Raw genomic sequence first — 11,651 nt, forward strand, 5'->3', positions numbered from 1 at the left:
CTTCCTTCTGGGCCAGACTAACTGTCCCTGCTCTGTTCTCTCAGATACATGAAAAGGGACTCATCACGTTGCTGTGATAGCACTTGGATACTTCTCTGTCTCCCCTGAAAGACTCTGAGCCCTTCAAGGGCAGGGTTCACAAACTCTTATAGGTTTCAAACACAGCAAATGTTATAAAGTCAGGTCAGGCTTCTACGGCATGTATGTGCAGAAAGTGCCTGTTAGGAAGGGCATCCAGCAAGGGTAAGCACTGCTTCTAAGCTGCTACATCATTAGTGAGGTTCACATGCAGGGGTTGTGTCCTGAAATGTCCCAGAGCCAAGCAGAAGCATGAAGCATCTGGGGTTGCAATGCAGTAATTCGGCCAGGAAGCCCGTGTTTATAGACTGTTTGCTGTGGGGATGGGAGAACGGACTTAGGGATGGGGCAGATGCATGCAGGAATCTGAGGACTTTGACCTTTTCCTGACCATGTATCTCTACATGCTTTCATTGCCGGGAAATCATGGAATGTTGAAGTCAGAGGAACTTCCTTAATTACATTTCTTAGGGGAAGGAGCAAGAGTTTGAGATCTTTTTAGCCTGAATTCAAATCCCAGTTTAGGCATTTGTGAGTGCAGGCAAAGCTTAATACCTTTTCCTCCAGAGGGTCGGAGATAGTGACTAATTCCCCCAAGATCACAGAACCAGGATGTCACTGTGTCAGTTATATATCGCAGCTATTCAAGCCACTCCCAAACTTAATGGCTTAAAGTCACAACAATCCTTTATTTAACTCATAAACCTGGAATGTGGGGGAGGGCCCAGCAGGAAAGGCTGTGTCTGCCGGGCCAGCCCAGTTTAGGGCTGAGGATCTATTTCCTCAGGACCTGGCTCAGTCACCTGGCTGGCACATTGGTGCTGGCTGTCAGTGGGAGTTCAGCCAGGGCTGAGAGTGGGGGAACTTAATTTCTGCCCACCTGGGCTTCTTGCAGGCTCCTTGGGCTTCCTCACACTATGGTGGCTACATTCCAAGAAGCAGAGAGAGTGAAATCAGTTTCTTAAGACCTGGGCTTGGAAACTGGCACAACATCACTTCTGTCTTACTCTGTTGTCAAGCAGTCACCAAGCCCAGGTTCAAGTGGCCATGGGCCCCACTTTTTAATGAGAAGATTGTCAAAGAATTTGGGGCTTAAAAACTTCTGTATAGTGGAGACATTATATTCTTTCATTTAATCTAAAATAACATAGGGATTTATCTTATTTCTCTTATTTTTATTCACTTCTTGTTCATCTTATTCACCTTTTTTTATTTAGAAATTACTATTATTTAAAAAATTTTAAATTCCAATGTAGATAGCATGCAGTGTTATATTAGTTTCAGGTGTCCAATATCATGACTCAACAGTTCTATACATTACTCAGTGCTCATCATGATGGGTTCGCTCCGAATCCCCGTTATCTATTTCAGCCACCTTTCCCCCAGTACTCTGGTAACCACTGCTATTTGTAGTTAAGAATCTATTTCTTGGTTTGTCTCTCTTCCCCCCCTTTGTTAATTTGCTTTGTTTCTTAAATTCCACATATGAGTGAAATCATATGGTCTTTGTCTCTGACTGACTTATTTCACTTAGCATTATACTCTTTAGATCCATCTGTGTTGTTGCAAATGGCAAGATTTCATCCTTTCTGATGGCTGAGTAATATCCCATTGCCTATATAGACCACATCTTCGTTATCCATTCATCTGTCCATAGACACTTGGGTTGTTTCTGCAGTTTGGCTATTGTAGATGATCCCACAATAAATATTGGGGTGCATGTATCCCTTTGATTTAGTGTTTCTGTTTTCTGTAGGTAAATGCTCAGTAGTGGAATTATTGGATTGTGGGGTAGTTCTATTTTTAATTTTTTGAAGAATCTCCATACTTTTTTCCACAGTGGCTGCACCACTTTGCACTCTCAAAACCTTTTTATTATCTGCTTTTAGAAGAGGAATTTGTAGTGATTTGCCCATGGTCACATATCTCAAGTTGATGTTGGAACTTGGAGTCAAACACAATCCTGTTGATTCTGTCTCTCTTTTTTAAAGAGTTTATTTAGTTATGAGAGACACACATACAGGCAGAGAGAGGAGTAGGCTCCCTTCAAGGAGCCTGATGCAGGACTCGATCTCAGGACCCTGGGATCATGACTTGAGCCAAAGGCAGAAGTTCAACCACTGAGCCACCCAGGTGCCCCTGATTCTGTCTGTCTGTCTCTCTTTTTAAAGATTTTATTTATTTATTCATGACACACACACACACACACACACACACACACACACACACACACAGAGGCAGAGACACAGGCAGAGGGAGAAGCAGGCTCCATGCAGGGAGCCCGACGTGGGACTTGATCCTGGGATTCCCGGATCATGCCCTGGGCTGAAGGCAGGCGCTAAACCTCTGAACCACCCAGGGATTCCCCATCCCCCCAATTCTGTCTCTTAATAGCTCTGTTCACTCTCCATGCCTATGGCCTATGGCTATCATCACCCCATGCTACACCTGCAAAACATTCTTACCTGGCTTTCTGTCTCCCATCTTAATCCTCTCCATGGCTGTGTTGGCACAGCAAACTTGGTCCTTATGAAGGGCAGAAAGCTTAGCTTGCTCCTCTTCTTAAGCTCCTCAAGGCTGTCTGTTGTTCTCATACTGAAGTTCAGCTCTGTCCTTTCCTTTCACTTGGCTCTTTGCTCTTCATGATGTCCTTGCCTGTTCCTCAGCCTCAACAGGAGCCTTCTTCCCTACATTCTCTACTCCAGGAGAAGTCAACATTTAAATTTTTATCTACCATATATTGACCTAAACATGATGCTAAATGCATTAAAGGGATTATCTACTTAAGAATTTCACTAGTTGGGACACCTGGGTGGCTCAGTGGTTGGGCGTCTGCCTTTGGGTCAGGGAGTGATCCTGGGGTCCTGGGATCGAGTCCCACATCAGGCTCCCTGCATGGAACCTGCTTCTTCCTTTTCCTATGTCTCTGCCTCTCTCTGGTCTCTCATGAATAAATAAATAAAATCTTTAAAAAAATTTTCACTGGTCTATTAGTTAAATTCTTTTGTATTTAAAGCCAGGTTGGGGTGCCTGGGTGGCTCAGCAGTTTGGTGCCTGCCTTTGGTCCAGAGCGTGATCCTGGAGTCCTGGGATCGAGTCCCATGTCGAGCTCCTTGCATGGAGCTTGCTTCTCCTCCCTCTGCCTATGTCTCTGCCTCTCTCTGTGTCTCTCATGAATAAATAAATAAAATCTAAAAAAAAAAAAAAAAGCCAGGTAGGTAGGCTTGGTCAGAAAGCCAAGCTTTTAACTTCCATGGTAACCTGTATCTACTTAAAGTTTTCCAAATGCATGGTGTTCTCTCTGGTCTCTGAGATGTTAGACTTGCTGGGCTCTCTTCTCTTTTATCTCAGTTGCTTATCCTTATCTTCCAGGTTCCAGTTGAGACAACACTTCCTTTAGGAAGTGTTCTCTGATTCCTCCAGACTAGGGAAGCTTCCCTGCTATATCCTCCCATGATACCTCCATCCATATCCAGCACTTGAAATTTTGTACTGAAGTTGTCTGTTTTCTGGAGCTCCTCACGGACTGCATATTCTTCGAGGGCAGGAAAAGTGTCTTGACTTTGTTTTCCTCTTCCAAAATGAAAGATGTCTCTGTGCACCATCCTTACTGATTCTCTTTGAATTGTCTTCATCTATGAGGCTATGAGTGTCCTGACTCTTGCTCACACCCATGCAGCCATATGCCCAAAACTGGACCCATGTAACAGAGTTTGTCATGGTGGGCTTTGCTGGGGTGCATGAAGCACGCCTTCTCTTCTTTACAGTCTTTCTCACCATGTACCTGTTCACCTTGGTGGAGAACTTGGCCATCATCTTGGTGGTGGCTTTGAACCATCGGCTACACAGACCCATGTATTTCTTCCTGACACACTTGTCCTGCCTTGAAATTTGGTACACTTCAGTGACGGTGCCTAAGATGCTGGCTGGTTTTATTGGGGTAGATGGGGGCAAGAATATCTCCTACACTGGCTGTCTATCCCAACTCTTCATCTTTACCTTCCTGGGGGCAACTGAGTGTTTTCTACTGGCTGCCATGGCCTATGACCGCTATGTGGCCATTTGTATGCCTCTTCGATATGGGGCCTTGGTGTCGTGGGGCACCTGCATCCGTCTGGCAGCTGCTTGTTGGCTGGTGGGCCTCCTCACACCTGTTTTGCCTATCTACATCATGTCCCAGCTGACATTTTGTGGTCCCAATGTCATCGACCACTTCTTCTGTGATGTCTCACCACTGCTAGCCTTGTCCTGCTCAGATGTCACCCTGAAGGAGACCACAGACTTCCTAGTCTCTCTGATGGTGCTCCTGGTCTCCTCTACAGTCATTTCAGTGTCCTATGGCAACATCGTCTGGACGTTGCTGCACATCCGTTCGGCTGCTGAGCGCAGAAAGGCTTTCTCCACTTGTGCAGCTCACCTGACAGTGGTGAGCCTCTTCTATGGCACTCTTTTCTTTATGTATGTCCGGACCAAAGTGGCCTCCTCCATCAACTTCAACAAGGTAGTGTCTGTCTTCTACTCCATTGTCACACCAATGCTCAACCCCCTCATCTACAGTCTTCGGAACAAGGAGGTGAAGGGAGCTCTGGGCCGAGCCTTTTCCCTCAGGTCTTGGAAAGGTCAGTGAGGAGGCAGGTGGGGCCCTAGTTTTCTTGTCTGGATTTTCAGAAGGAAAGTGGTGAGGACTATGGGACAGAGCAGTAACCTAGCTAGTCAGGAGTTATGGATTACGTGTTAGTTAAAGTAAATTGTTAATCTGTTATCACAAGAGACACTTAACTCTAATGCAGCTTAAAGACAGATTTCCTCTTTTTTGCATGAGTTCAAGGGGAGTGTTCCAGGTTGGTAAGTGGCTCTGTTCAACAGGCATTCAAAGACCCAGTTTCTGTCCATCCATAGAGTCCACATTCCTTAGGATGTTGATAAGTGAAGGGCTATGGGCCAAATTCAACTCAGCACTTCTTTTTTTATGAGTTTTGAGCTAAAAATGGCTTTTATACTTTTAAATGATTGTAAACAAATCAAAAGTAGAATAATATTTCGTGACATATCATTTTATAAAATTAAAATTTCAGTGTTCATAAATCAAATTATACTAGAATACAATAACATCATATATGTTGTTTATGGCTCCTTTTGTGCTACAATGACAGAGTTGAGTAGTTGTGACAGAGACCGCTTGCCAATCCCCAATCTAAGACCTTTTTGTTATTTACATGGTCAATAAAGTGTTTCAGGGGGGCAAGAAGGGTGAGGGTAGATTATGGAGGAAACAAACCTCACCTCTTAAAGTTTCTCCACTAGATGTAGAAACCATCATTTCTGCTCAGTTCTCTTGGTAAGAAGCTAGCCATAAGTCCTATATAATTGCTAAAAATAATCCATAGCAAGGTGGCCAGGTACCGACCCCCAATTTGATGATTGTGGAGAAAAAGGAGAGAAGAAATTTTGGCAGACAGTCAGCAGTTTTCATTACAAAGTCCCCACAATCACAGGTGATTTTCCATGTGATCCATGAACTTATTTTCTTTGTAGCTACATGGTCTTATTTGAAACATAGACCCATCTGTCCTCTTCACCAAACCGTGCTTTGAAAATGCATTTAAGAAGATCTGTCTGACGATGTCAGCGCACTTGAAGTAAGGCTTCAAAGGCAATTATAATTCAAGTCATTCCCTACGCTTAGATAGTTGTACTCTTAAAGACATTTATAATCACCATTTGAATGTGCATTCCAGCAACTACAGTACATGGAAGAGGAAAATGCTGAGCTTGATTGAGTTGGGGAAGGACAGATTTTCTGTGATAGTGTTTCTCACCTGGCCAAGAATGAGCGGATTACATGATGGTACCCATAGCATCATGGTCTCTACACCCCCTGCCCCACTCAGTGTCTTAGCTGTTGCACTTGTAATGGTCAGGAGAGAGGACACAAAACCACATTTTGAAAGTCATTTCATTTGTTGAATACTATATATAATTTATTGAATATTATATATGTGCTTTATATGCTTTTGGATGATGGCAAGATGCATAAACAGTGCCAAAATGAGAACCTTTCAGGATCAAAAATAAGAATTCATGTGAATGAAATAAGAGTAGAACTTTCAGACACCTAACTTGAGTAGATTTGAACACAAAATGCATTTGACTTTTAGGTTTCTGGCTGATGGAAACAAAGCAAAACATAATGGGTATATAAGCGTTCTCCAGAGAAACAGAACCAATAAGATCTCTATCTATCTATCTATCTATCTATCTATCTATCTATCTATCTATCATCTATCCATCTATCTATCTATCATTATAGTGGTATAACTATCTATCTATTTAGATAGACTGAAAGATTATAGGTGTTGGCTCACATGATATGAAGGCTGAGAAGTCCCATGATCTGTCATCTTCAAGCTGGAGAACTGAGAAAATCAGTGGTGTGATTCAGTCTGAGCCTGAAGGTTTGAGGACCAGAGGAACCTATGGGGGTAAGTCTGACACCAAGGCCTAAGAATCAGGGGCACAAATGTTCAAGGGCAGGAGAAGATGGATGTCAAAGCACCAGCCAAGAGAGCAAATTCTCCCTTCCTGCTCCTTTTGGTTCATCTAGGCCCTCAATGGACTAGATGATGTTCACTTGTATTGGTGAGAACAATCTTCTCTTTTCAGTCTACTTATTCAGTCTTCAGAAAAATCCTTGTAAACACCCCAAAATAACATTTTAATGACTATTTGAGCATCCCTTAGCCCAGTGAGGTTGATGGAAAAGATTCACTATCATACCAAGTCATGTCATTCTCATTTATGATTCTAGAAAGAACTCAAGTTCAAACACACAGAATGCTTTCTGGATTTTGACTCTAAGAACAACTCTATGGGAAGTATCAATGAAACTTACAATTTTGAGATTGTTGAAGATCAATTACTTAAAATGGTAAAAACTCAGAGGCATACTTTTGGAAAGGATCCTATATACGGAAAGTGAATCTTGCTTTAATAAAATCTGATACGAGTAACTAAACTGATAATACAATATGTCAATGTACTTCAATAAAAAAAGAAAAAAGAAGCTGAATAAAAGAGGCCTTTGTGAGTGTGATTATTTACATTACAAAACAATCACTCCCTTTGAAAAAGACCTACCTACCAGAATCTGGAGTGCTGGTGAGGTGCATAGTTATGTGTAAGTATAGATAGTGAAAATTTTTCTTTTTAATTAATTGATTAATTAGCTTCTGGCTTTGTTTTTGCATTATAATGGACACAATGTTATATTAGTTTCAGGTGTACAGCATGCTGATTCAATATTTTTATACATTATGAAATGATCACCCTATAGGTTTAGTTTTCATCAGTCACTAAACAAAAAGCTAGAACAATGTTAATGACTATATTCCTTATGCAATACATTACATCCTGGTGACTTATTTTAAACTGGAAGTTTTGATGGCTAAATATACTTTTTAAAGATTTTATTTTATTTATTCATGAAAGACACACAGAGAGAGGCAGAGACATAAGCAGAGGGAGGAGAAGCAGGCTCCATGCAAGGAGCTCGATGTGGGACTCAGTCCCAGGAATCTGAGCCTGACACTCAACCAATAACCCACCCAGGTGTCCCTAATAGAGGATTTTGTTTCAGTATTTTTGGAATGGCTAGTATGCATCAGACATGAAACTGGGCACAAAATTTGGACAAACTTATAGTTGATGAAAGAAAGAATGAATGGATAGCCTTTTTTGTTTTTGTTTGTATATTTTTTTTTATTGGAATTCGATTTTCCAACACATAACACCCACTGCTCATCCCGTCAAGTGGCCCCCTCAGTGCCTGTCGTCCAGTCACCCCATTCCCCTGCCCGCCTCCCCTTCCACTACCCCTTGTTTGTTTCCCAGAGTTAGGAGTCTCTCATGTTTTGTCACCCTCTCTGATTTTTCCCACTCATTTTCTCTCCTTTCCCCTTTAATCCCTTTCACTCTTTCTTATATTTCCCATATGAGTGAAACCATATAATGTTTGTCCTTCTCCGATTGACTTACTTCACTCAGCATAATACCCTCCAGTTCTATCCATGTTGAAGCAAATGGCAGATATTCGTCATTTCTAATGGCTGAGTAATATTCCATTGTATATATAGACCACATTTTCTTTATGAATGGATTGCCTTAAGTGGCTTTACTGTAGCAAGTGAGAAGGGCATCTTGACATCTTTTTGATTTCCTCTTCCCTGGGTTTTTCTTTCCCAGCAAGGTAGTTTTCCCCTGATGTGATATTCAGAGCTTGTCTGAAGCCTACCATGGCTACTGGCTGACCCCCTTTACAAGGGCAGCCTCTCTCTTTCCTGGTGTCATGGTCATCTCTCCTCTGGGCCAGGCAATGTAACTGTAGCAGCAGTTTGGCTTCTTAGGTAGGAATGATTTCCTGGTTCCCACAGGACATTTTTCATTGCAGATTGAGGTAGGGACCTATGAACGAGAGGAGGGAGAGTACTAGGGACACTGCATGGCAGACTGAGCAGCATCTGTGTATTCAGGTCTTAGAGGAATTACCAGCATCATTCTACTCATGAGAACCCTTCCTATCTTCTTCATTCCTCCTTTTCTTTCCTTTACTTCTTTCTTCTTTCTTTTCCTCTTTCCTCTTTACTGTCCTCCCCTTCCTTTCTTGCTCAGGTACTGGGCAAGGTATTCATGTTCCACATATCAGGTACTGGGCAGAATAAGGATATTACTGAAAGAACAGTAGGTAAAAATGTGCTCTTACAAGAGAAGAAGAAAGGAGCAGAGGCAAACTATAAGTATAGCCTGTATCAGTTAACAAAATGGAAATACCCATATACCTATCAATAATTGCTTTTTAAATTTTTTGTATATATATTTTTACTGGAGTTTGATTTGCCAACATATAGCATAACACCCAGTGCTCATCCTGTCAAGTGCCCCCCTCAGTGCCCATCACCCAGTCACCCCAGCCCCCTGCCCACCTCCCTTTCCACAACCCCTTGTTCATTTCCTAGAGTTAGGAGTCAATACTTGCTTTAAATGTAAATGCACTAAATTCTCCTCTCAAAGGAGAGAGACTTGAAACCATAAAACTCCTGAAGGAAAAAATAGCGAGTAATTTGTTGAACACTGGTCTATACAACATTTCTCCAGATATGTTTCCTCAGGTACAGGAAACAAAAGTCAAAATGAAATATTGGGATCACACCAAAATAAAATGCTTTTGGCCCAGCAAAGGAAACATCAACAAAATGAAAGGCAAGCTACCTAATCAAAGAAGATATTTGTAAATGATATATCTGATAAAGGGTTAATATCTAAAATATAGAAAGAACTTATATAAGTCACTAATCATCAGGGAAATGTAGATCAAATTGAAATAAATTAGAAATTATATGTATTTTACTTTCCCATTTGCTCAATCATTACCTTTGCCTTTAGCAAGCTCCTCTGTTTTGGGAGCCAGGGAGTGGTTTTGGAAGGTTTTATTTGCTGACTGGCCTTAGAGTTGTGTAAGTCGATAGTCCACCCTGCCCTCCTGTTGACCAAGTACCCTAAGTCAGGTCAATGTGACAAATGCCGTGGGGTGGTTAAAGGTGGGAGGTGCTGTGTGGGCGTAGTCCTGCGGGTGCTCTCAGCTCTCACCTTTGAGAGCCCCTCTGCCCAGATAATGGTGTTGTCATTTATCAGCAACTCTTTCCCAGGAGGAACTCTGAAGTCAAAATGTCCAACAATGGCTGTCTGTCCTCTACTGGTCTGGGAAGACACAGCTATTTTTAATTTCAAGTGTTGCCAGCACCTCTCTATCTTTGGTGAAGAAAACTTCTTTGTGGGCTCTGGTAGTGAAGTGAATCTTCTGGGTATAATGGTGCATCTGAGGCATGGACAGAATGTACAAGGCAAGAGACTGGTGAGGCGCACAAACAGGTGAGCGGGCTTCCTTCATGTCACTGAACTGCTCTCCCACATCTGTGCTCATCAACACATGGAGGAAGCCACCTCATCTTTGCACATTTTATGTGAAAAGAGATGTTTTCTCATCTTTCAAGTTCGCCTTAATTTGCAGTGGTTAGAGAAGTGAAAATCAAGTTAATGGAAATCTGGAAGTCCCGGGTCTTGCTCAAGACATCTCACGAACAGCCTCATCTTATGAATATGGGTGTCCCCACATATTCATAGCTCTGTCCCTTCATACATATTAGTTAGTTTCCTTCTGCTGCCAGACGTGACTGGTGACTAGGAAACAAACACTCTGAGGAAGCACACATTTTGCACATTTCTGCATCCCACCTTGCTCCGAGGAGCAGAAAAGTGCTTAGTAAATCCTTGTGTCACACATATATTTGTTGAGTTAGGCCACTGAAGCTCAGTAAGACCATAGGAGGGAGTTTTAGCAATGACCTTAGCTGGGGGCAATTCTGGGCCTAGATACTGAGAGATTCTAGGAATACTTTAGCAGCAGTGAGGCAGCAGAAAGCATGGCCCAGTGCCCAGAGTCTGGAGCCAGGGGGCCTGGTGTGATTCTTGACTCTACTTGAACTGGCTGAGTAACCTTGGATATGTTATTCTGTCTCCATTTTCTCATCTGTGAAAAGGGGATCTACCCCATGAGGTCATCATAAAGATGCAATGTATTAATACATATAAAGTGCTTGGAACGTTACTTGGCATAGAAAAGTCCTTGTAAAGTGTTAAGTATTATTTATTACTCTTCTAGCTTTTAAAAACCTCACACTACACAGTAGTGATGAAATCATAAACTTCATAAAGAAGCTGTGCCTCATTTGAAAGCATTGTTTTAGTATTAAGAGGACCCACTCTGCCTCTGTTTCTATAATTTTGCTTCGACGTTTGCAGTGGCATGCTGCTGAGTGTTCAATAGCCAGCTCTCTGGGGAAAAAAAAGCCAGGATATTTAGGTTTCCTGCTTTCCATGGTGAGCAAGCAGCTTGTACAATTCCTGAAAATTTTACAGGAATCACTAGTAGGTGCCAGTCCTCTCTTCTAGCTGTAGACCTCTGACATCTTTAATAATAAGGGATCTGAGCCCAGGAGATGATGGCTCTAAATTCAGTACTCCTTTCATTAATCCTTGCTTCCTCTGTGCTAGCCAGTGGCTCAGAGCAAGGTGGGAAGGAGTGGGATAGTATTGGGGCATCCTGGCTGCTCACCTGCCAAGGTCTGGCATTGTGTGCTTGGCACAGGTGCCTCCCAGGAAAGGTCCATCTTCTGGGGAGCAGGATGTTAGATTCTGGCAGGAGGCCAGCAGGGTTCTGGCTGCCAGGTGGGCTTGGTAAGTGGCCGTCAGATCATGCAGTTTGAAGGTAGACAGGTGGGCAGATGTCATATTCTCATGTCCTGTGCAGTTCTGAGCCCCTTCTCCGGCACTTGGGATTGAAGCCCCTGATCCAGACCACTGCATCCCTGCAGCTGCTCCCAGAGCTTCCTCACCAGACTGTTCCCCGGGTAGGCAGCTAGGCACAGTGCCAACAGGAAGTCCTCAAAGCCTGACATGAGTCCTGAGTGTATGGCCAGGCACAAGCTGCCATTCAGCAAGGTGTGAGTGCTAGGGCCTAG

At 42.8% G+C, this 11,651-nt stretch overlaps 1 protein-coding gene across 1 annotated transcript; it reads left to right on the forward strand.

Annotated features, from left to right (window-relative positions):
* Positions 1-3,751: 3,751 nt before the first annotated feature.
* OR6Q1 (olfactory receptor family 6 subfamily Q member 1) lies at positions 3,752-4,705 on the forward strand. Its single transcript, XM_077864476.1, has one exon. It carries the CDS (start codon positions 3,752-3,754, stop codon positions 4,703-4,705), a length of 954 nt encoding a protein of 317 aa, XP_077720602.1.
* The last annotated feature ends 6,946 nt before the right edge of the window (positions 4,706-11,651 follow it).

Source organism: Canis aureus, chromosome 21 (assembly GCF_053574225.1).
Source record: "Canis aureus isolate CA01 chromosome 21, VMU_Caureus_v.1.0, whole genome shotgun sequence".
NCBI classification, from domain to species: Eukaryota; Metazoa; Chordata; class Mammalia; order Carnivora; family Canidae; genus Canis; species Canis aureus.

What these genes read in the sequence shown, in the direction of transcription:
- OR6Q1 (XM_077864476.1), top strand. Translation starts at nt 3,752, where the DNA reads ATGCAGCCATATGCCCAAAACTGGACCCATGTAACAGAGTTTGTCATG.